Source organism: Merops nubicus, unplaced genomic scaffold (genome assembly GCF_000691845.1).
Source record: "Merops nubicus isolate BGI_N331 unplaced genomic scaffold, ASM69184v1 scaffold1113, whole genome shotgun sequence".
Lineage (NCBI taxonomy): Eukaryota > Metazoa > Chordata > Aves > Coraciiformes > Meropidae > Merops > Merops nubicus.
Window position 1 is genome coordinate 42,075 of NW_008600896.1, and position 25,471 is coordinate 67,545.

Below are 25,471 nucleotides of genomic sequence, written 5' to 3' on the forward strand. Positions count from 1 at the left end.
GTTCACACTGCTCCAGAAATATCCATCTCCATTTGGACGATAGGAGACTGAGGTAACTTCTTCCATCAGTCCAGAGTACAGCTGGTGCCAGCATTGACCTAGCAATGATACAGCCCACAGGAAAGGAGAAATTATCAACCTTTGAATGGTGATCAGATTTTATTCAGAGAACATTAATACAATGGGTGATAAGGGAAGATGGTGATACCAAAAAATTAACCGAAGCAAATAAACATCTGGCATCCTTGTGACATGAAGTTGCCCTAAAATACCAGATTTTTTAACATCTGGCTATGTTCTTCAGTATTTTAATTTCCACTTGATTATCATGGTGAGATTTTTGAGATTTGTGGTTTTTTAAGTACAGAGTATAAAAGTACTACCAAAGTGTAGATCAGTTTGTCAAGGCAGCAAAAAGTTAATTGTATGTACTTGAGAAGGTAAGTATTCAACCTTTCCCATACATATCTGTCAATGTAGTTAAATCTTTGTCTGCCACTCCTCTACTCCCAGGCTTGACAGATACGTCATGTGAAAAACCTTCTTTTCCTCATTTAGCAAGTATTTCTATTGAAGTTGGTGGGATAAGTTAGCCTGAAGAAAGCTATCCAAAGTAGCACTGGGTGAGTTTTGGAGCAAGAATCATGTGCACACACCATCTATATATGTAATTTTCTTGAAAATAGGAGTATAACTGGGCACCTCTGCTACTATTTAAAGAAAAACAGACAAGATTTTAATAAAACTGTTCCAGTCCATGGAGAATCCATTAAGATTTAGGATAACATGAATGCTAAGTGCCAAGGCCTTAGGATATGCCAATTACCTCATCCTTCTCTCTTTCAAAAAATAATTTCCACTGCACTGGTCTTTATTTCTTAAGTGTTTGCTGTCATCTCTGGTTACCTGAAACTGGTGTTGATAAACTTCAGAACTGTGAACTTCCTAAATCTTGTGTTTCAGGGGGATAATTTGATTACAGAATGTCATTACAGTACTGTGGACCGAATTCGCATGACATGGGTAAGATATGTTTAAATGGATCAAAATAAAATTGATGTATATGAGAAAATACTAAGAACTAAAATCTTTTTCATAAAATGTTATTGAAAGTGTGAACTTACTCATGGTTGTGTGCACGTAATTATGTATTATCTTTCCTTTCAAAGGTTCCCAGGTTTTAAAGTCATCAGCACTGTTACGATCACAGTCTGATCTCTTGCCTAAGCTGTTCATATGGTTAGCTTATAAAAATAAGCAAGTCAGCTCATAAAAGATCATTAAAAATCAGACTTTGCTAGTGTAAGTGCTTTCGTTGTAACATGTGTTAGCGTGCAAATTCTGCATATTCTAATGAATTACTTTTATGAACTTGTTACACATTTCCCCCCGATGTTGTGACTGCCAGTTCTCACATAATGCTCTTTATTTATGCTGTGACCAAGATGAGACCACTTGCTTTTGTGCTTAATGAAGAATCTAGGCTGAATGCAGGTCCTTTGGGCTGAGAGGAATAGGCTGGGTGCAGGAAGTCTCTGCACATTACCTTTCTCACGTGGTGGGTTTTCCAGCTGCAGGAACCCTCCCAGGCAGCTGCTGTGCCCAGGGCAGCACTGAAGGAGCCCTCCCCACACCTGGGCACCTTTGCAGCCGAGGCATGAGGAGTGGCTGTGTCACAGCCATGGCTGTATGTCCATGGCAGTGGATGAGGCAGGGCCATGGCCAGGGGTGAGGATTGCCTGTGGGGCTGTGGGGGTCCAGCTCAGATTGTCAGAAGGCAGCACACAGTCTCCCAGACACAGCTTTTTATGTTAGCAGGGGCTAGGCACCAGCCATTGTGATGTGTCCACTTGCTTTTGGAGGTTAAGCAAATTCAGTTGCTGGGACATGAGCTGATCTGTGCCAGCTGGCTACGAAAGCAGAGAGTGATGCCACACCCACTATGTTTATAGGAGGGATGTAGCTGCTGGCACCCAGCCTTCTCCAAAAGTGGATCCCTCTTCCTCAGGAGGAGCTGGATCCAGGTCTTCATGAGGTGAGACCTTAGAGTTTTCTGTTGGGCCAGGAAGATTTGCTCCTGGCATCCAGAGAGCACAGGGATACCTCTCCCTGAATCATGGCTGGCATGTAGGCACATGCAATAGGTATATAGAGAAAAGCAGAAGAGTGTGAGTGAAAGCTTTTGAGTTTTTTGTCCTGTTTTCCTGTGTGGTGGCCATATTAGCTCTTGGCTCCAGGTTCATGTGTTTAGTCTTCTTGGTTCCTATTTCTGCTGTTCTGTCAGATTTGTGGAACTGTTCCCACATGAGATTTCGGAATGTGTAGCTCATAATCTTGTCCCTATTTACCAAGATTAATTTAAAATTAGTTGTTTGCCCCATGACTCTCAATGGGAGACCATTTAAGAGCCCATTTCTTCTCCTAGCTAAAAATTGTAGCCTAATTAATGATTTTATAGTTAGTGCCTTTCTGATTTTGAGTAAACTTTACCTGTTAACTTAAATAACTCTTTTCTTTCTTCTCTTTATCTGCATATGCACTTACAAGGACATTTCATATAGATATATATTCCATCCTGGCCTCCATTTTACTAGGCAAAGCCCATTTCATTTCTTATTAAACAGACTAATTATCCTACCAGATTTTTTCTACAGCTGCTCCACTTTGAAGCTCTTATTCTGAAACATGGTAGATATAAGTACCTTGGAGACAGCTGAAAATAAACCTGAACTTCCCAGATAGCATATAAATGCTAATCAGTATTTTTTTTTTTTTTTTTGTGCACGTGTGATTCCAATGCTATCTTGATCAAAAGAAAAATTCCATTTTCAGGGTGGTCTGAGCACCAGGAATGAAATGTGCCTGTCATATCTGCTCTATTACCCGAGAATCAACCTTACCCGATGTGCAAGTATTCCAGATATAATGGAACAGCTCCAGTTCATTGGTGTTAAGGAAATCTACAGACCAGTCAGGCAAGTAAAATACTTATGAATGTGTTTAACACCTCTGTTTTTGTCTGTGGGATTACAGGGTCATTTTTATATGTCCTTTACTCCTTTCTGGTAGTGTAACAGGTTGCAGGGTCACTCATGCCACTACTTTATGGTTTATGTTGCTTGTTCTTTTTGCTGTGCTGCTACTTATTTCTCCTGCCACAACCATCTATAAAAAGACTATGTATCAATGTCATACCAATGTTTCAAATCTATACATTTGTTAAAATATGTCAGTGTTTCATATATGTAGAGATAATTTTGAAAAAAGAATTTGGCAGCATGGCTATAAACTTACCTTAGGTAGATTTGTTGTCAAGTAATTCTGCAGGATTTGGTGCAGCCAGATCCCAGAACTGTTGCTGTTGCTTAGAGAGCTTAATGCTGTCTTGATGACACTTACAAAAAGGCACAAGAGGGAAAGAAGTTGTAAGTTAGAAAGGAAACAGAGGGATCGAGAGAATATTAAATTGTTCATAGGAAAAGATAAATGATAGATAAGCACAATGATGAAGAGGAATGAGAGAACAGAGGCTTTGGAAGAATAATAAGTCAGAGGATAATACACAAGGTAAGTAGAGAGAAGATTATGGAACCAGTGGTAGGAATCTAGCCAAGAGGAAGAAAAGAGTTTTATAGGTGAACTGTTGGCTGCAGGGGCTTGCAATTCTGTGCAAAGACACTGTCTCCCAAGTCTTGGACTCCTACTGTTCAGGGAATCAGAACAGCAGATATTTTTGATATGTAAATCCATGTCAGAAAGAAAACCCCCTAGCTCATTCATCTAGTTTTCTTCCTAATAAAAATAACCCACAAGAATTTGAATATTGGTCCGCTGCTCAGCTCAAAAGGGGTAGTACATGTAAGATCTGTCTCCTTCAGTGCTTCACAAACAATAAGTAGCCCTTCTGTGAATAGGGGGAGGTAGGTGCTGTTGCCATTTAGGCAGATGAGGATCTTTAATAACCACCACGAAGGTCCATGCAGTTCAGCTGGTATGTGACCACTGGGGTAAACCACAGTCTGGTGAGTTTTAAACAAGGTGTTATGATTTCTCTAGCAAGTCAGCAGAAGACTTACTGTCCTTCATCGTAAGAGTCTTCAGCGAGAGCAAAATGCTTCCCAGTATGTTGTTGGCTGGCTTTTCTGCTCTTTAATGTTAGTGGAATGACCTGCACAATGATACTTCTTACTAAGAATAAGAGTGATTTCTAGAATCTAACTTAAATTTTAGGAGGAGTTGAGAGGGAACCCATTATAGACATGAAAAATGTGTGCAAATATATAAAAGTTAATAAATAGCGTATTTCAGATTTTAAGTGTTCCTTACAGTACTCAAAATTAATGCATCTCAATAGCAGAGCAACATTGGAATTGACTGTAAATAGAGATTAGTCTAAAGAAGAAAGTTCCCAAATGAATGAAATGCAGAAAAATAATCAAACAATAGAAAGCAGAATGCCCTATTAGTGGTGAAAAGTGAATTCCATTTGTATTGTTAGTTGCACCAAGCTAAGGTAATAGTATGATTTTAGAATAAAATGGATAAACTAAGAGTGTGTCATCACATTTAAATTTGAAAACTTGTCTTTCCTTATACAGTTTATCATAACAAAACCATATAAAACTGTTATTGCAAAGTAATTTGATGTACATACTTACGAATCCCAGTTCTGACATTTATGCCTGAACAAGTCTGAAGAAAGTCACAATGCAATCAATGTCTACTTCACTTTCCACACTATTTCTATTTTCATTCTCTTTTAATACAGGGAGAATGCAGCTTCTAAATTAGTCCTCGCTAAAGAGTCTTTCTGAGCTTAGAAAGAAAATATTCTAACAAATGTGTGCTCTCTTGAGTGTTCATTCATGATAACTGTACTTAAAGGAAAAATGCACATTTGGCCTGGGGAAATAAAGATGTTTTGAATAGAGTAAGTATGCAGACTGTCTGCTGCAAATGGAATAGTAATTAGAAGAGATTATTAATGCCTCTAGTATTTATGACCTAATCCACAATTCTTGTTTCATTAAGCTCTGTCAGCCTAAGGATATGTGACCTGATACTCATCTCTCTTGTGTCAGTCTTACACTGGAACTGCTTCACTGACTCCTCTAAAGTCTTTCTTGACTTACACATGAAGGCAAACTGGAATCAGGATCAAGACGTTGTGGCTCACTTTAAAACTCTTTTTTTTCCTCTGTCTGGTGGCACAGACAGTGGTATAAATTATGTGGAGCTGAGATGAAAGAAATTGGGTCACAACAGTTTAAAAAGGTGCTTGATAAAAATAATGTCCTCTGTGCCTAGATGTTGAGTAGAGCTTAAGTTCCAGCTTAGGCAGCACTTTACCCAAAGCAAGTAGGAGACAGCCTATGGCATAACACAGATCTGTCTAAAGTGCTTTGAAAGGACAACTTATGCTCCAACCAAAGTATGTATATAGATTACTTAGATAGAGCTTAACCTGCTTTCATTCTTCCACTAGCTGTATTCAGCTTTCTGTTTTTAAAAAGTTGACCCACCTACTATGTTGTCTTCATTCATCCCAGTAGAGTCAAACAAGGAGAAAGCAAGAACAATGGAAAAGGTTTTCTTTAGCTGTTGTTTCTTTGTTTGTTTGTTTTTAATTTTCCATCATTACTAGTTTTGAACTTTCTTTACTAAATGAAAGACGAGAAATCTCATTCTTTCCCACATGGGCAATGAGATTCGCCCCACTTTTTCCTGGGGAGGATTCTTGCACAATAGATCTCTCACAGCAGCACAGCAGGCCTCTATCCCACCCCCGCCCAAAGTGCCCTTGCAGCCAGCATGTAGGGACATGCCAAATGGCAATGTCCACACCACCAGTGGTTCTCATTTTATCTTTTGGCACTGCTGACAACCAGTGTGTGTTAGAGCAGCTCCTGTGCTGGGCTGAGTTTTGGTCTATTATCTATGACCAGAGCTTTCTAATGGCAATTATTTCTATGCAGCACTGTCTGCCAAGCCTAGTAGAGGATGTGAGTTTTCGTTTTGGTCTGGGTTTTTTTGAGAAGTTACAACAGATGATCTGGTTTGTATTCGGTTTGTAAACCAGAGAACAGCAATGTAATACTTTTTTGTAACTTTAAGTCTTCCATTTCTAAAATAACCTAGCAGCAAGTCCTAAACTGCTGACAAACTTTTGTAAGCCTGTTAAAATCGATGAAACTACACAAGTTTTCAGTCGCAGAGAACTTGAGTTTGAGAATTTGAGAACTTGAGCAGAGAATTTGAGTTAGGCTTAATATACATTTTAATAATACATTTGTTCCTGAGTAGTTTCTCCAAAAGCTTTTCCATATCACTTCCAACTTGATAATAGTTATCTATTTAAAAAAAAAAAATCTATTTCTTTATTTTTCTTTAGGACCTGGCCTTTCATTATCAAGAGTCCTAAGCAATATAAAAACCTGTCTTTTATGGATGCAATGAACAAATTCAAATGGTCCAAATCAGAGGGTGTCTCCTATAATGAACTTGTGCTTAAACTACCAGTGAACGTGAGATGTTCGAAAACAGATAATGCAGAATGGTCGGTAAGTCTAAATGTTGCAAAGCAGGCAACAATGCCATGAAACAAATGTGATTTACTGTGCTTCATCACTTATGAATAAGTACCTGGTTGGAGGTCTTCAGACTGTTTACATGCCTATGTTACATTTGCATACTATAGCAAATGATGAGACTGTTTTATCAATCCTTTCACCTAATTCTAGACTTCTAGATGTATATGAAAAGAATAAAAATCTTGCAGCTTTGATGAGTACTTGGGATCAGTAATAGGAGTATGAAGTCTTTCAGTGTATCTGGGACTGATCAGAGAGCAACCACGTGTCCAGACCAGGTAACCAAGTGAGAAAGCTGTTTCCCCTTGGCTGCCTCCATCATCAGGGACTTATGTTAGGATCTTCTAATGGATAATTCAAAATCCATATATCAAATTTCTTCTCTGAATCACTCTGTAGAGGGAAGCTTATTGTATGCAAAAGGAAAACTCAAGAATTTAACTTCTTAACTCAGGCATCTAGACTACCTAAAGTTATATGAGTACTGTTCCAATATCTCTGGATTTTTTCTTGATCCTATATCTTAGAGACAACTCTTGTATGAAGCCAAAAAAAGTACCTTTGGATTGTCTGTTCCCTTTCTACACCTTTGGAAGATTTAATCTTCTATAGTTTTTCTTGCCCAATTATCTTGAAAAAAAACTGTAAGATAAAAAATTACAGTAAGTTATTATTTATTTTAAATGTTTACTGGCATTTTAACAGGACTGCTGGGAAAAGCTGTTAACTTCAGTGTTGATGTGTGTTTCTGAAGAACTACCAGTCCATGTAGTATCATCCCTGAAGGAGATGGTGAAAAATATATTTTATTACTTGAACTTCTTTACAGAGTCCAAATCCAAGACTCCATTTTACTTTTTCAAACTTTTCTGCTTAGAAAGGGAGGTTGTCTGATTATGCTGTCTTATATCCTACCATGATTTTGGCCAGCCTAGCAGGGCTGATACAAGATACTATCAATGAAATAATACCTAGGAGAAAACCTTTGCTTCATTCTCCTCACACTGCAAAACAGCCCACACTGCCTTGTAGCAGATCTCATAGTGCTTTCAGGTGATGGAGAAATTTCCCTTCTTGCTGTTACAGCTCATTCCAACATCAATCAAACTGTTCTGCCCATGGGACATCAATGAAATACTGTGTGCTACACATAATCAAAGATTTTATAATCTTTTTTTTCAGTGTAGACCTGCTATGAAGAGCAGTTATTGACAGTACATGTGCCTATTCAGCAGTTTTGGTTAAACATCTTGACCTTTGCAACTGCTAGTAGCAGCTGCATAGCCACTCTTTCACTGATTATTTGTCAGAAGACAAGTTAAGATGATGAAAAGCATACAGAAATGTTATCAAGAGGGCATAGGCTTCTTTTTTTTTTTTAATGGTATACTTACTGGAAAATGCCGTCCCTCTTTATCTTACAGGATGAAGGAACAATACTTACAACTTAAAGAACATAGTCAAAGAGTGAGCTCACTGGAACTGGGAGTGTTTAGTAATTCCTTTTAATCATAGTTTCCTATTTCAAATGACTAGGACATATTCATCAAAGCTAAGATTAGGACCCTTTCCCTTCCTTTCCCTTATCAGTGATATTAAATTAAATCAGCCATCCTCACCAAAATCAAGAACAGATTTAACCTGAATAGCCAAACAATTAGTGAGTTATTATGAGAAGGAAAAAAATCTGAAGCAGAGGAAGTGAGTTGAAAATAATTTCATCCTTCTGTAGAGATGGTTCCTTGGTCAGTTTTAGCTTTGTGTTGCATGTGCAAAGATTAAGTCAACATTGAGAATTTTTTTTTTTTGCTGTGCAGGATAATTGCAACATGGAATAACCCAAAAGCAAGCACATGCTGTGCAAGTGTGCATTCAAACTTTAAAAAACATTTACCCGGGAGCTCGCTTTTTGCAGAATGTGTAATTCTGCAAAATACACGTAATATACACGCAAAATAACAGGAGTACATTAGGAAAAGCATAGCCAAGGGCAGACTTCTTCTGGGCTGTGAGTGCACATTGCTTGCTCATGTCGAGCGTTTCCATCCAACACTACCCTCAAGTCCTTCTCTGCAGGGCTGCTCTTAATTCCATCATCTCCTAGCCTGTATTGATACCAAGGATTGACCCAACCCAGCTGTAAGTCCTTGCACCTGGCCTTGTTGATCCTTGTAAGATTCACATGGGCCCACTTCTCAAACCTGTCCAGGTCCATCTGGATGGAATCCTGTCTCTCAGGTATGTCAAGCACACCATTCAGCTTGGTGTCATCTGCAAACATCTGCAAACTCAATCCTACTCTCTGTGTCATTGATGAAGATATTAAACAACTCTGGTCCCTGTACAGACCCCTGAAGGAAACCACTTGTCACCAGTTTCCATCTGGACATCAAGCCATTGACCATTACTCTCTTCCAATTCCTTATCCACTGAACTGTCCACATCTCAAACGTATATCTCTCCAATTTAGAGAGAAGGATGATTTGGGGGACCATGCCAAAGGCTATACAGTAGTCCAGATAGATGACATTCATAGCTCTTACTTTGTCCAGTGATGCTTTCACTCCATCGTAGAAAGCCACTAGGTTGGTCTGGTGGGACTTGCCCTTGGTGAAGCCATGCTGACTGCCTTGAATCACCTCCCTGTCCTCTGTGTGCCCTAGCATAGCTTTTAGGAGGATCTTTTCCATGATGTTCCCAGAAACAGAGGTGAGGTTGACAGGTCAGTAGTTTCCAGGGTCCTCCTCTCCACCGTTTTAAAAAATGCTGTGATGTTGCCCTTTTTCCAGTCACCAGAGACTTCGCCTGACTGCCATGACATTTCAAATATCATGGAGATTGGCTTGGCAACTACATCAGCCATTTCCTTCAGGACTCTGGGATGTATCTCATCAGGTCCCATAGACTTCCTCAAGTAGTCATGAACCTGATCTTCTCTTACAGTAGGAGGGATTTTGCCTCTCTGGTCCCCATCTTGAAGTTCATTGTCTTGGGACATGTGAGAAGGGAGGTTGTCAGTGGAGTCTGAGACAAAAGAGTTGTTCATTACTTCAGCCTTATCCTTTGTTGTTAACAGCTTGCCAGTCTTGCACATTGTGGGGGTTACACTTTCTTTGACCTTCCTTTTCTGTTTGACATATCTGTAGAAGCTCTTATTCTTTGCAGCCCTTGCTAAGTTCGGTTCCAGCTGCCCCTTGGCCTTCCTGATCCCATCCCTACACAACTGGGCAGCATCCCTATACTCTTCACAGGATACTTGTCCATACTTCCACTGCCTGTTCATTTCATTCTTGCACTTTGGTTTGATACAGCTTTGGTGGTCTCTTGTTTTCCTTGCCTGATTTCATACACCTGGGGATCAAGACCTCTTATCCTCTATGGAAACCCTCCTTAAAGATCTGCCAGCTCTTTTCTGCTCCCTTGTCCCTGAGAGCCCTTTTCCAGAGGGTCCTATTGACTAACTCCTTGAAGAGCTGGAAGTTTGCTTTCCTAAAATTCAGGGCCCTGACTTTACTTTTCACCTGACTCATGTACCTCAAGACTGTGAACTCCACCAATGAGTGATCACTGCCGCCCAGAATGCCTCCAATCTTGACCAATTCACCTATTTGCTCACTTGCTTTGGTGACTTTCAGGTCCAGTGTTGCATCCCCTCTGGTAGGGCTCTCTATTACCTTGTTAATATTTCAATTGCGCTTAACGTCTCCACAGTAAGACTCACAACCCCAGTACAAAACTAACAATAGAGTCTCGTGCAAGCTGCCAAACTAGTTAGAGAGCAAAATACAGATTTGTAATCTTATATGACAAAACAGATGATTTTTTATTATTTTAATTGCAGATCCAAGGCATGACAGCTCTACCCCCTGAAATAGAGAGACCGTACAAGACAGAACCAGTAATATGTAGCTCATCTTCCTGTTTACATTGCAGTTTGTTCCTCACTCTGTTGTTTGTTGTATGTGCCACAGCCAGTACAATAGGAAACACTGGGTCTTTTGTACAATAATTTTTATTCATGTTCTGTATACCAAGCAAGTTTTGATGTGTTTGCACTGTTGCTATTGTAGATTTATTTTTTTATGTATTAATAAACTAAATTTACCAGTTCAAAATAAAACATGTACTTCCTCTGAAAATTGTGGGTTTTTTGGTTATCAGTGTAAAGTATGTATAAAACACAGCAGGCACACTGGCACATTGCATATTGAAAACCTTTCCCATTTTGTTACACTTTGTCCTGGCTCTTTCACGTGGTGTTTCCAAAATCAACTCTGTATATGGGTAATATTAATAAACTAAAAGCAACTTAATTAATCACATTCAGCCTGGTGTGTGCTGTATTATTTTGTTGTGGTTCTGGACATTCGCAGGTTATTGCTGTAAGGACAGGTCTTACAAATGTATTTGGGCACATGTGACTGGCATTAGCTGTAAAGCTACGGGAAGGATTCATTCAGGGAGGATGTTTCTGTGAGGAACACACAACAAACCGTCTCAGCTCCTGGGAGACGCAGGCACTACGTGTGTGAAAGAGATAAAAAGGCAGCCAGAACCCCAGATCTCCCCACACTGATTCTTGTATGAATCCTTCCACTTGCCAGTGTTACCCTTTCCTCAGTCCCTAGCCATTCAGTGTGTTTCTTTTGTCTTAATGTCTATGTATCATGAGTAAAGTTTTGGTGAGAGGTACGCACACCTTTGCTCAATTTGAGTTGGATAGTAGTAGCAATAAAGATCTGTCTCACAGCCAGGCTCTGGCATGCACAGGGAACCAGAGTAGGAACCTGCCAGCACCACATGCCAAGCATCACGGTAGGCCTAACTGTTGATTAAAAGGTTATTTCTGAGTCTTGTGTACAATTTTTTTATTCATGTTTTATTTGGAAATCTGCAACTTCTTTATTCAGATAGTATTGGGTAGGGAAGATTTGCGAAAAATACCTAATTTATTGCTCCCCAATGAAATTGTGTCACACGGTAGAAAAGGATTTTGAACATCAAAACCACATCTTTTTTTTTGTAGCCATGCTTCAGTTGTAGTAAACTATAATTTTCCCACAGTTCTACATAAGCTTTCGTGGAGTATGGCTATAAAAGTACATTGTTTTAGATGTTGAGTGCTTCCCTGACCACTGCAACACGCACTACAAGTAACCTCTGTAGACTTAGATAGATACAGGCTTTGTTACCCACACTTTATGCCACTGAGCACTTTTGCACAATGTGGTGAGTCCAAAGCAACTCAGGAATCTGATTGAGCTGACTCAAACTGATTTTATGAACATTTTTGTTAATTGACTGTTAATGACTGATACCTCTTTGTGCAGCTGCAACTCTTTAATGAGGGCAAGCTGTTCTGATGCAAAGAAGCAGCACATGAGAAGGAAAATGAGGATTTGGGAACTGTCTTCTCTGTATTTGAGAAGTGAGAAGGAAAATATCACAAAGCTGGTAAGGATCCTTTGTGGGTAGCAAAAATTACAATGTGTGTGATAATCAACACAGAGGAGAGGCACTGAAGCAGCCAATGCCTCAAGTAGAGATCAGAGAAGTAGTCAAGTAGAGATTAATTTTCTAGGAGCTGTAACAGTCTCATTATAAAATCTATGATTAAGGGGAGTTTGAAATGAGCCATGAAGATAGAGGTTCACAGAGCCTACTAAATCCTCTTGATTCTGCACTCTGCACTTGGGGTTAGAGCAAATCCTGTGAAATTTCTTCACTGTTGTTGGGCAGCTGCTTTCTCTAAATATACCTGGACAGTGGTATGTTCTACTATCCTTCCCACTGGTGCTGCGTAAGGTAAGGAAAAGGTGTATGCCAAATAGTATATGGATTTTTTTTGGTCAAACCGCTGAAGTTTCAATAAAGAAATGTAACTATTTAAGAGTCTCCTTCCGGCCAGCAGAAGAACTGTGCCTCTCTGTTTCATGTTCCTAAATAGAACTGGTTGAAAAGTGAAAACCAAATAATGACAACTATGAATTATGAGCCGAAAAATCTTCCAGGCGATTATTTGTACAGATCTGTACTGACAGAGAAAAGCTTGGGCATCCTCCAGCTAAGATGTCTCAGGGTTCAGGGTGCATCTTATCGTAAAAGTAGTCAGCAGGAGCCTTGGCCTTTCTTACACTTAAATCCATCCCTGAAGTGGGCATGTTTGAAAAGCTTTTTGTGAGGGAGCAAGGGGAAAAATAATAGGGAATGAAATGAGAAAAGAATATTTGTGTTGGACAGGGAGCCCTTTCACATGCAGTGTTGTCTCTCATTTGCTAATAGACATGGGCTGCTGGCATCAGTCCTGTGTTGACTTGGTTTGCAGTGAAGATAAAGCAGATCTAGGATTATTTTCTATTCACTTGGCTGTTCTCTGATTTGATGCAGTTTCTTATCTGCGGGGATTTCCTTTCCATGGGCACCCGTCTTAAGAACATTTGAACAGATGGGTGTTGTTGCCATCCAGTATGCCACAAGATGATGTAAAGCCAAGCCAGCCTAGAAAGGATGTCTGTGAGAGATTACTGCCAGTATATCAGGAAGACCTGCCATACACACTAAAAGTTCATTTTTGTTTAACCTGAAACTGTTTTATGACTTCTGGAGCAATGGAAAGGAAAATTTTGCTTCACAGGTAAATAGAGACTGGTGATACAGTTCTGGAATATTTCCAACTAACAGGATCCAAGTCTTATGTGAGCACATTACATTATTAAACAAACATAAAATAAGCAAACAAAAGATAAAAGTCTGAAATTGTCAAAAATTCAAGGAAAAGATAAAGGTGAGAAATGCCAGGAGCTAACTCTATACCACTGAAGAAAAAAGAAGTGAGGCAAACAGATATTTAGTCACAATGCACATGAAAAAGCTCTCGGGCACGGATACATGTGCTTTACTATCAATATTGTGCTATGGTAAAGCATAGACCCTTGTACTACTACTCAAAGCTTTCATACTAGTTAAAGTTAAAAGTAGATACATTTGTCAAGGGTTAGGGCTGGCTCAGCCACTAGATGAATGACAGATGCTGTCTATTAACCCCTCTTTCTTTCCGAAGGGGAAGAGAAAAGGAAAAAGCAAGAGATTTAAGGGTTGGGAAAGAAAACTAAACCAGTTTTAATGAAAATAATAATAATACTAATATATAAATAGATATAAACCCAATATGGACCCAGCCCCTCCAGATGACAGTTATGTCACCGTCACCACTGATGCTGTAGGCAAGCACTGGGAAAGTCCCAGATTGGAGTCAGAGGCAGATGGCAGCCAGATGCAGGAGCTGGATTCTGGAACTGGATTCAGGAACACACAGATTGAAGGCAGAATGGATAGAGTCCTCTTTGGACACTGGCCATTGAAGAAGAGAGCTTGGCCCTTTTGATCCCTCAGTTTTATACTGAACATAACAGATATGGGATGGAATACCTTGTTGGTCAGTTTAGGGCCACTTGTCATCACTGCTCCTCCCCTCAGTTGCAGTCTTTTATTTTCTGCACTCCCAAAATGGTGCACGGGATTTAGCAGTGACCTTGGTCTGCACACCAGTCCTTGGTAGTAACTATAAATGTCAAGTGTTATCACTGCTAGAAGCCACCACTGTAAAAATATGCAGTTAATTTCAGAAAGTGCAGTTACTTAGAAGAAACTTAGCTGAAAAGTAAAATCACTGAACAGAGTTAGCTCTATTCTAACCCAAACCAGGACAACATAATATGTCCTCCTAACAGTCTTGCCATTCAAAACTGTTCTGTCTGAAGGAATTTGTTAGGAGTTTCTAGTAACAAGCTAAATATACAAATATTTCAGTGGGATAAGGAGTAACATTCTGGAAAGTGCAGTTGAAAATCCCATTTTTCTTAAATGAGCTTTCCCACACAACAGTCCAGCTGCCTGTCACCTGTAGACTCTATGCTGTTAATGCTATTTAATCTCTTTTGGTTTTGTAATTTATTCATTATGAAGCTCTCATTTAACAAACATATGGCTCCATTCAAATATTCATGTTATCTGAATCAATAACCATTTGGGATTTTGCTTGTGTCTGATAAAACCAGCACACAGGAAAACTGAGAAGTGAGCATTGGAGTTTATGTAGCTTTTCAATTTGTCCCTATAGAGGAGGGTTTCATTCTCTGTTTGCATATCCCATGCAGAAAGAGGGACTGCATGGCCACATTATCCCAGATGCTGAAGAGTCACAAATGTAATAAATAAAACCTAGCAGAAACACTGGCCTCATTCTCCTCTTTCCTCCCTTCAAGCACAAAGTGGCTATTTTTACACCGTGTTTAAGAATTTCCACTCCTTCCGCTCTCTGCCTTTTATTTCTGATTTTTGGCACACCCTTGTCTTTGCATGAGAGAGAATAAACTTATCTCAAACCTTTTAATAGAGGAGAAAGCCGGGAAAAGAAAATGATAGCTGTGACAGAGAGCTCTTCTGGGCTGCTTCCTCCATCCCCATAGAGGTTTCTCTGGGCCATGGATACCCCTGGGAGCATCAGCCCCCAAGAGACCAGCATCCTGCAGGCACACTGAGCCTGGGACAGACTGACCAAAGGGGTGGTGGCAGCCATACCCTTTATCTTCTTCAGGCTCTGCAAAGTGCTTGCAGTGCAGGTGCCCACCTCTGGATCCCAAAACCTAAAGGATGGTGCTTAGTGCACTCACCTAGAATAAAACTATGAACATATGAGTTTTAAATATGCATGGCTGATGAATGTAAAAGTATAAATAAAGCGGGACTTTTAAACAGTGCAAAAGAGGATAGTTGATCTGAAATACATGGAAAATGTTCAGTACACTGAATACCTGCCTTAGAAGCAAAATCTTCATTATACCATATAACTATAAATGACTTCAGGAAGAGGAAGGGTGGTATTTTGGGAGCGTGCAAGTGACAGGCTGTAAAGTCTCAGATGATAGCAACTGCCTTATCATCACTTGCTCAGAAAAAAATCATCGTGCAATTCTTGCTGCTCCTTTGACTGGAAGAGTCCAGGATAGACAGAGCAGGGCTTATGTTAGTGTTGTGGTTTGAGGCTTGGAATGGGGTCGTGACCTTCCAGCAACTGGGAGGACCCCAGGTGGGTGTGAAACCATTGTATTCCCTCCCCTTCCCACACACACTCTGATAAGAGGCAGGGAGTGGTTTCTTATTTCACTCCTGCCTTGGAGCTCGGAGAGGAAAGTTCTCCTTTCACTCCGTGGGACCCTGGAACCATTTCTGAGGGTTTTGTATATTTTATCTTTTGTATTATTCCCCTAATCTTTGTATATATTATTTTCCTTACCTCCCTTTTTTTCGTTTTCTGTTCCTTGTTGAACAATATACTTCATTTTTTTTAAAAGTCTCTCTCTCTCTCTCTCGAGGGGGTGGGGGAGAGGCGAGTACATAGTTCTGTTCCGTGTGGGTCCTGCCCTGAACCCCTTTTTACACGGAACCAGGACAGTTAGCTATCACAGGCAAAAGCTTTCCTCTCACAGACTTACCAAGTCAAAATGGTTTCTATTTAATTTTGAGTTAAACTCTATTATATAATCTTTAATCATTAATATTGTGTCTGGATCATACTGCAGGAATCAACTTTTATTATAGCATATAGGTAACTAGATATATATTGGATTAGTTCTTAGCTTGCAGAGTATGCTTTTTGAGAGAGATCTGACTGTCTTGAAAGATCAAAACCTTTTAATCATTGGAAAGATACAGAATATGAAGTAGAGCATAGTTTTCATTCAACTTATACTTTTTCCTTGTATTTTAAGCTTCAAATGCTAAGAAAAGTATGTGGGTTGTTTTTTTTGTTTGGGTTTTTTTTTTTTTTTTACCTTCCTGTACAAAAGGCAGCCCTTTTTTACTATCTGCCATGCATCCCTACAGACTGTTGATTTCATCTGGGATACGCCAGAGTATTTTAAATGGTATCAAGTATTATTCCTTCTACCTAGCTCCAGTTACTTTTTGTAATGGAGGATGATGGTGCAAAACATGCATTCTCCTGGAAGGAAAACTATCACCCTACAGTATTTTATGTCAAAGAACATTTTGCACAAAATCATACTAAAAAATATTTATTTTAAGCAAATATATTTTTACACTTGCCACGTGCTCTTTATGCAGCAGATTCATATAACTGAATCTGGGGCATCATATGTGAGCTGGGACAATATATTGCAGTTTCACTACCAATAAAAACTAACACTGCAGTGCTGAGGTGAGCTTTGAGAGACACCAAACTCTGACTGTAAACCACAAACAGATTGTATAGATACTCCTGGAGATTCAGTGAGCTGCTGGCAAAGCAAATTGCCTTTTGTAAGAGTGTTCTCTCACCTTTCCTATTTGTGTCTCTCATGTGTTGCACATACACCACTTTGTAAAGGCTTCCAGCTTCTTCTAGCCCAATGATCAAGAAACCAGCTGGGAGCTGAATGTGGTTCTCTTACTAATTAACCACCAAGCAGTCTCATTACAGGTGGTTTACAACTGCCTTGTGAAATAGTGGCAAAGCAAAAAAAGTTGCTCTTTTAATTTTATTTTCCTGAGCAACCATTTCCTCAGAACATTGTCATTATTTAATCATGATTTAACTTCCCTGTTTGCAGTAGTTTTTAAGAAGGATAACAGCATTTTTTCGCTGGAAATGTATAATCCCTTGAAAGGAAAATCCAAGCTGCTGACCCTGCTCTAACCTAGGGACTGGGAAAATAAAAGGTTCTTACAGCTCAACACAATACTGTGAAGAGCCTTGCTTTATGAAGGAGAAAAAGATAATGTGATCATTTTAAATGGCTTTCAGGTTTGTTTAAGCATATATTATCAGTACCATAGAAAATGCCTACTTCATCAAGGCAAATATCACTTCTGTGAGTCTCCTGTTGGTTTTACCAAAACTTTCTGCTCTCAGGACTAAAAGAGGATGTTGTATTGTATATTTTTATTTTTCACTAATTCTCTTAAGATTGTATGACTGACTTGTTATCAGAGGATTTTTTAAGATATTTAAGGAGATAGAGTTTGAAAACTTCTTCATAACTTGTGAAAAACCTTGCAAGACATTTCTGGGGAATACAGAAAACTGCTACAAATATATCTGTCTTTTAGACATCATGTTACAAGTCTACAATATGCTGTGAAAGCCATAAAAGCTGCTCAAGTGTTGGCAATTATTTGTGGCATCATGTAATAAATCTGGCAGAAGCTATTCCCAGATAGTACCTCTCTGGGGAGACTGGAATTGAAATACTGAACCTGGATTCATTTTTAGACTTAACAGGTTAGATTCACTGCTGATGGAAGGTGACACAAATCCATTATAGGGCTATAGGAGTCCACCTCATCCTTCAGCAGCTGAGGATTTGGTCCTTCAAGGCTCTCAAGATTTAGAAAAGCAGGTCAGAAAGCTGAGAAAGGCACCACAGGAACCAGAGAGCAGGAAAAGAATTTAATGATAAATATGTCCAGCTGAACATGCCTCCAGAGCTTAGCGCTTTTTAGATCGGGTGGGGAAGAACTGAGCCGTGGAGAGGAGATCCCTGCATATGAAATCTCTGGGTATTTTTGAAAAGCATGATGGAAAGAACAAGTGGCTTAATGCCTGATGCAATGAAGCAATCCTACGTGTCCCAGGTTCCGCAGCATACCCATGTCATCACCATGAATACATGTGTAATTAAATTAATACACAATCCAAATCACTCCAAATGAGTGATAGTGGATAAATTTGAAAATGTGGGGGGCGAGCTTGATACCAGAGAGATAAGAGAACTGCCAGTAACATACAGAGAATTTGTACGGAAGAGGGGAAGGAATTTTTAAAGGGAATTAGGGACAATTAGGCAAACTAAAATTATGGAAGGCTGGAAAAGGCCAAGGGTTCCTGATGATGGAATATTTCCAATTGCTTGTTCATCTCCTATGTGAAGTTCTGGGGCTTTATTGTCTGGGAAAGCGCATCTTAGATTTGACAAAAGCTGTCTACTTTACAGAATGTTTCTGTATTGGCAGGGGATAGTCTGCTAACCAGACAAGAACCTTTCTGGTTCAACCTTCAAGATGAAATAAACCTTTTCCAAGTGCCTCTTTTTTTCCCCAGGTATATTTTTGCATGCAACATGTTCATAACCAAAACTGTGTTAAAGGACTAGCATCTACTTGCTAAAATTGATACTCAGAAATGGTTCTTTTGTGTTTGTTTATTTTTAATGAGTTCACAAAGCTTGTCTTTATATATTTGTTTTTAAAAATGTTTGTAACACATTGGAAAGGATTAGAAATTTTGGAAATTGCAAGTTGGGGAATAAACTGTATTGTCGAAAAATATACGCATGAAATTCACTAGTTAACCTCAACACCAGCACAGACAGTAAAATAGATCCTTCTATACAGCGTCCTCTCCAAAGTTAAATTTTCATTGAAAACTCTCAGATTTCAAATTCTGCACTTTTTTTTTTTTTTTGAAAAAGGGAAAAAGTTGCTTGCTCAGCCCTGATGACTACCAGAACGAGGGTGCTGCTTCTGCCTGCAGAGCAGGGTAACAGCAGAGGAGGGATTTTAAAGGGCTGAATTCTGGACTTGATAGAAGGCAGCAGGCAATTACCACCTTTCCCTGGCTATGCCATGGGTCTGCCCCTCTGTGCTCACCCACTAGTCTTTAAGCAACGTGTAGCTGAGATACCCAGGCAAGAAAACTGGACTTGCCAATCCCACAGCGACATGTAGGTCTTGAACAAGACAAGCTGTTCATGTCTTTTTGGTCCCATGCCAGCTGGTATTTAGTACACAATTTACAGAGGACGGAGGACTCCTTTCATGTTTTACGCTTCAATTTTGCATTGTAAATTGGGGGAAAAAAAAAAAGACTGAAAAAATAACTGCTTATTGAAGAGCACTCTCTGCTGCCTCCTGAGATATTTGCATGCTGTATTTGCTCTAGGCTATTCAAGGCTAAAACACTTCTTGGGATGGGAGAAGTGCCCTCTTCTGACAAAGAGCTAGAGGGGATGGTGTTAAACAGTCTTTGATGCTAAACCTAAACCCTGCTGTTTGCCCTCCCAGGCAGGGGGAGAGCTCAGTAGTAATGAAGGAAAGGAAGGTGGGTGGTTCAATGTACACAGATGCACTAAAACCCCTCCTCAGTCCCCACCTGCATAACCTCCTACTGATGTAGCATCCTGGGCAGGTATAGGAGGGGAGAAGCTGACATCAGGCCACGCCAGCGATGGGCTTTGTCAGTGCACTTCAAAAAATACCTTTATAACAGCAAAAAAACCACCAAGCTAAACATCTGCCTTCTTAAAACAGAAATCTTTCTACTAAGGTCCTGTCCAGGGACAAAAGCTGAAATTTACTTATAAACTATTACATCTTTGGTAAAGTATACCAGTACAAATATATTTGCAGTGGCTGGCCTGCTACCAGAAGGAAAAGGAAATAAATGGCACCAAAAAGGAGCCCAAAAGGTACACTTACACTGTTATGCCTGTAAAGAAGTGTTATTTTTAAAAGTGTTTAATCCATCCCAGAGCTAGAGCAAAACTGCTACGCAGCTAAAATTCATCACTAAAAAAAGCATCATTTAAACTCCTCATTTAAGCTTAATACTGTAAATAGCAGCAGCCGAGAGTGTCAGATGGTCACAAAACTAAAGGAAATTGAAAAAAGCAAAATTAATAAAAAAGAACTATGAAAGACTTTTAAAATTAAGGTCCTGCCATCTTGTGGTACCAAGGGAGAATGACTCCAGCGCTGCAACAGTCAGTAGCAGCCCTGGCACCCAAGAGCGTGCGCTGAGTTCTCAGCTCCGGCTCTTGCGCAGAGCATCACTGGGACGCCGGGTGCCCGCACCAGCCTCTCCTGCCTGGAGCAGCCCAGCTGAGAGGGATGCTTTCCTGAGGCGCTGGTCCTGCTGCGGCAAGATCCTCATCAGTCCCGAGTGCTGTGTTTAGCATGGAACCAGATTCCTAGAATGTTTTGGGTTGGAAGGGACCTTTAAAGGTCATCTAGTCCAACCCTGTTGCAATGAGCAGGGACATCTTCAACTAGACCACGTTGCTTTGAGCCCTGGCTAATGTGACCTGGGATGTTTCCAGGGATGGGGATTCTACCACCTCTCTGGGCAACCTGTGCTGGTTCTTCTTCCCTGTATCTAGTCTGAATCTACCCTCTTTTGGTTGGAAACCATTACCCCTTGTCCTATAGTGACGGACCTTGCTAAAAAGATTGTCCCCATCTTTCTTATAGGAGGTCTTAGACCACACCTGTGTACAGATGAGCAACATACCAAGGTACCTTTTCCCAGGCTGAATAAGCAGCTGCTGTATCACTTAAAACCTGCCAACCAGTTCTTAATACTATTCAGTATTTCCCGACGTTTACTCTCTGGAACTGATGAGGCAGAGATTTTGTACAAACCACAGCACAAAATGAGAAGGTACACATGATGGAGAGCAAATCTGTCACTGTCTGACTTTGCAATATGGGAGATGTTCTTCATGTCATCTTCATCTTTAAAAATGTCAAGAAATGAAAATCAGAGAGATGCCAATCGGTGGAAATGCCAACTGCTCTTCCCAGATATTGACAATTCAGCAGCCAAATGCCTACAATACAGTTACTCCTGCAAAAGAAGAGAGAAGCAACTGCAATTTTTGGCCATGACAGTTTGCACCAGCTGAGAAGGTCCAGCCAGACACCCTGAAGCTCCCTGGTCCATGTGGATGACTGCACAGGATTTGCAAAGGAATGGCATATAGGGAAGAGAGGAAAAAGATGCATGACCCAGCAACAGATTTGACAGATATCTGCTGGCAGCAGCCCAATGCAGAGAGACTGCTGGACTTGTTGGCTTACTACCTGTACATCAGAGTGTGCTCTAAGCCCTGCTGTACTGCCTGAGCACTCCTTTCCTTTCAGCCTTTGTGCCAAGCCCAGTTTTTACTCCTGGTTTCAAATGAGAGAGGTGCTTCTGTGCCTCCAAGGAAAAGTCACCAGAACATTTTTACTGTGTGAAAAACAATGTATTTTTAACTAACTTCTTACTTAGAAACCAGTGAATCATTTTAGCTGAATTTTTCCACAAATAAAGCAGCCTACAGCAGACACTAGACATGGAAAATTTTGTCCAAATGAAGAGTTCAGAAACATACACAACTGAGAATAGGACCTGTAAATGGGAAATTGTGGGGAAACCTTAGTAGTAACTGATTCTCTTAAAAAGTTTTACAACAAACTTACCGGAAAGCTAAATAGTTCAATAAAGACATTTTTTATCCTTCACCTTTTGTTCTTCAATGTTGTTTTTTACCTTCCTTCTAAGATATCTCCTATGGAGATATATATAGGTGTGTTTACGCACTTTTACTTCTCCCTTCAGAAGGTAATATAACATATTACCATTCACTATAATCACCCTTTTCTTCAGCATTTTTATCATATTGAAGAATTAGTAAGATTTTTCTGAATTGTTATTATTAGAAGTGAGAATTTCTAAAAACTTGAATTTCAATATTTCTCTTGAGTTTATTACAGGCTTAGCCAGACTGTACTACATACGCTAGTCCTTAATTCAGTTGTGTTTTATGGCCAACAAGTCCCATGCTCTTTTTTGTATTATGAAAAATCAGTCTCTGAAATATAAATCATCTGGAAAATGACATATTACTAGCAGTTATAGTTTGTCTCCTTTTCTTTTCTGCTCTGTTCTCATGCAATTTTACTGTAGAACAGTGCAAATGCCAATAATAGATTACCGACTTATTTTTTAAGATAGTAGGTAAGGGGAAAATTACTCAGAAAATATTACATATTGTTTCTACTGTATCATCTCTTCCTTGGAAAGGTTCATGCTTGCCCAAATAGGATCAAAGTAGTGGAAAATGACTTTTTGAGGTGTTCATGATACACCTAAATCCACATCCCCAGTGCCTGTCCTGGAGAGAGCATACCCCAGCTCGTCTGCCAGCATGAGGCAAGGGCAGCTGGCTGCCAGCCTTCTTCCACAAACCAGAAGATGGATCACAAAAACAAAGCCAGCTTGTTATTCCCTCCAGAGCTGAGACAGCAGGTCTGAAGGTAAGAGAGACTATTTTATCCAGTTCTATAACTTTATTCAGCTCGTTCAGACTGGGATTTGGATTGCTCTCTATTCATCTTCCTTTTCTGTTCTCAGCCCCGTGCCCTGGTGGGTAGATGACTGGACACACAGACTCCCTCATCTCCCTGTGCCTGTTACTGTGCTGCTGGCAGTCAGGGAAGAAGTACGACTGGGCATTGCATCAAGGGCAAAACTGAGCTCATGACATCAGAGGATCATAGGAACAAAATCCCTATTCAGGATGAAAAACGGGGGCAATGTGTAGCCTTGACTTCCACACAGAGCCCAGCTGAGAACTATTTTAATCAAATACAATAAAACTAATAAAGATTTACGCTACAGCTGTCAGTAGTGAAAAGACTCCATTCTCCTTTCCCCCACAACAGATCTCTGGTAGTAACAGGAGTTCACTGGCCAACACCCATCAAACTGACTCTCCTCTTCCAGGGCTTGTTTAGCAGAACTTCAATACTCCCACACAGAGACTCTCAGAGAGAATCCAATCAGTTGTATTGTCTAAAAGAAAAATGTAAAGCAGAAAATACGAGGCAGAGTAATTCAGTGCAGTGACAGATGGTTAAACAGTAGACAGACTGGATGACAGTGCGTAATCTTTTCGCTCACTGTTTCGACTCTCTGATTCTTAGTATTTTCTTTTGGTGGATGTGAGCTTAAGGTACCTCTGCTGAAATCCTGGGGTCTGAAACCTGAGCCCTGAATTAAGGTTGACATATGGGTGATTCCCACAGCCCTTCATAAAGAGGTGGTGAGTTTGCCTTATAGCTTCCCCCCAGGGTGCAGCCAGCCCTGCAGGGAGAGCCATAAGGGAAATGAGCCCCAGGGGTCCTGCATTGAGTTGACAAAGGTCAGGTGTCTGCTTGGGGATAAAAGCTGGGACCACTGGCAGGGAGTCAGGAGTGTCTGTCTGTGGAGTGCACTCCCCAGAGCTTCCTGGTTCAGGGCAGACCTCCTGACTCTCCCTGGAGCTGGGCCCCAGTCTGTTTAGACCTTTGTGAGCGTGGGCTGATCGGTTGAGAGTCACCATGTGGGCACATTTCTCTTATGCGCTTAACTTGCTGGTTTGGCTGTTTCCCATGCCAACTACAGGAAACCTCGGTTCACTGTTCATACCACTTCTTGTGGGCCGAGTCACATCTTTTGTGGGATCGTTGGGGGTGGTGTTGTTTATGTACCAGGTGATTGACTTGTTTGTACCCCTGGTGGTCATTCATGTCATGATGTGTCTGCTTACAACACAGTCTGTGTATTGGTTTCTCTTTCTGCTGGCTGTATCATTCTTGTTGGGCCTGGTCATTGGCAGAACACTCTGCCCACCCCAGAGCTGCTGCAGATGAGAAGCATCATTACAGCAGTAAGGGCTGCCAGGACACTCTCTTCTCTGCTGCAGCTTGCCCAGATACCTTTATCAGTCACTGGCACTCATCCTTTCTGTAGCTGCAACCTTGACACAAGATATCCTTGAATCTTTAAGGTGAAAGCAAAACTGAGAAGAGTGGCAGAAGTTACCGCCAAGGGAAAATGTTATGAGCTGGTCTGCGGTGCTTACTAAGCATTTGCACATCAGTTTTCAGACCATGTAATTCTCAGGTAATTAATCACCTTCCCTGAAGACAATTATGCCCTTTTGGCTAGAATATTTTCTTTAAACTCAAATCCTTTCCTTTCTTTGAATGGGCCAAGAAATGCCATTTTCCATTTGAAACCATGAATTAATTAAGCTTGTGTCTGTTAATTCATTCTGTCTTCAGTCAACCTGTGAAAGGTTTCCTCAGAGTTGTAGAGGCTCACAGGGCTTGTTTTGGAGGCTTTTGTTTCTGAACTTCTCACTGACACCATGTCCTTCTCCACAGCTCTGCAGAGGTAGTCACCCTCCAAGTCAATAACACAGTTGTGACCTGTGACCAAAGAGTCTCTCAAGAAAAAATACCTAAGGTATGCTGTCTGCTGCTGATCAGCTGTGTTTATCTAGACTGAGTTAATAAATATGACGGAGTCAAGATGGTAAGTCTACTGTCTGTGGCAGCTGGCCAGAAGCTCCTGGGCAAAGAGAGAAGCACAGTGACACAGGAAGGCAAAAGGCGAATGTTTGCTGTTGGTACACAACTGCTAAAACAACTTACGCACATCACAGTGGGCTGAACAATCAGCAAGGCTGATATGATGACTTAGGAAAAGGCTGGCATCTTGGTATGAGGTCTGGAGAAACAGGGAGATTTTTTTTTTCTTCCTGTTTTCTTCAAGCTGCAGTTTGGAAAAAACCTGCAAATGCAGTCTGATGGCGAAATGTTTTCTCTGTATGAGGACTGATCTGATACTAAATATTAATGAAAAGCAAAGACTGTCTTTCCTCTCTGTCTCCCTCTTTTCCCCTCTCTTTGTAACACCCACACTCTATTTTTTTCTGTGTATATACACACATACACATTGTTGAGGAACTGGTAATCTTCATTATCTGCAGGATGCTGTTTCTCTCACCCCATAGTGCTGTGCAGTACCAAATGACCAGCTTACTGTAAGCAGTGCAGCAGCACAGAGGTTGCATTTCCAGCTAGACCCTGGGATAGAAGCTGAATTTTTACTCAGACATGGAGAAAAGGGAGAACTAGGTATCTGACAGCCTCTGACTAGCAGCCAGCCTGAATCACTCATTCCTTCCTTGAAGTTTCTGGGACTTATGCATCTGGATGCGGATGATTTAAGATGTTCTCTTTGTGTCTGAGCTTACAAAGTCTGTGATCTTCAAATTGGTTCAAATCAGTTT

The 25,471-nt window shown here is 40.5% G+C and overlaps 1 protein-coding gene across 1 annotated transcript in view; it reads left to right on the forward strand.

Moving 5' to 3' along the window:
* MOXD1 (monooxygenase, DBH-like 1) overlaps positions 1 to 10,723 on the forward strand; it is a 39,816-nt gene extending 29,093 nt beyond the window's left edge. Inside the window, exons 9-12 of the mRNA XM_008937812.1 lie at positions 964 to 1,023; positions 2,833 to 2,975; positions 6,392 to 6,560; positions 10,432 to 10,723. Coding sequence (XP_008936060.1) covers positions 964 to 1,023; positions 2,833 to 2,975; positions 6,392 to 6,560; positions 10,432 to 10,599 — 540 coding nt within the window. The 3' untranslated portion in view covers positions 10,600 to 10,723. The remainder of the gene's footprint in view (positions 1 to 963; positions 1,024 to 2,832; positions 2,976 to 6,391; positions 6,561 to 10,431) is intronic.
* The last annotated feature ends 14,748 nt before the right edge of the window (positions 10,724 to 25,471 follow it).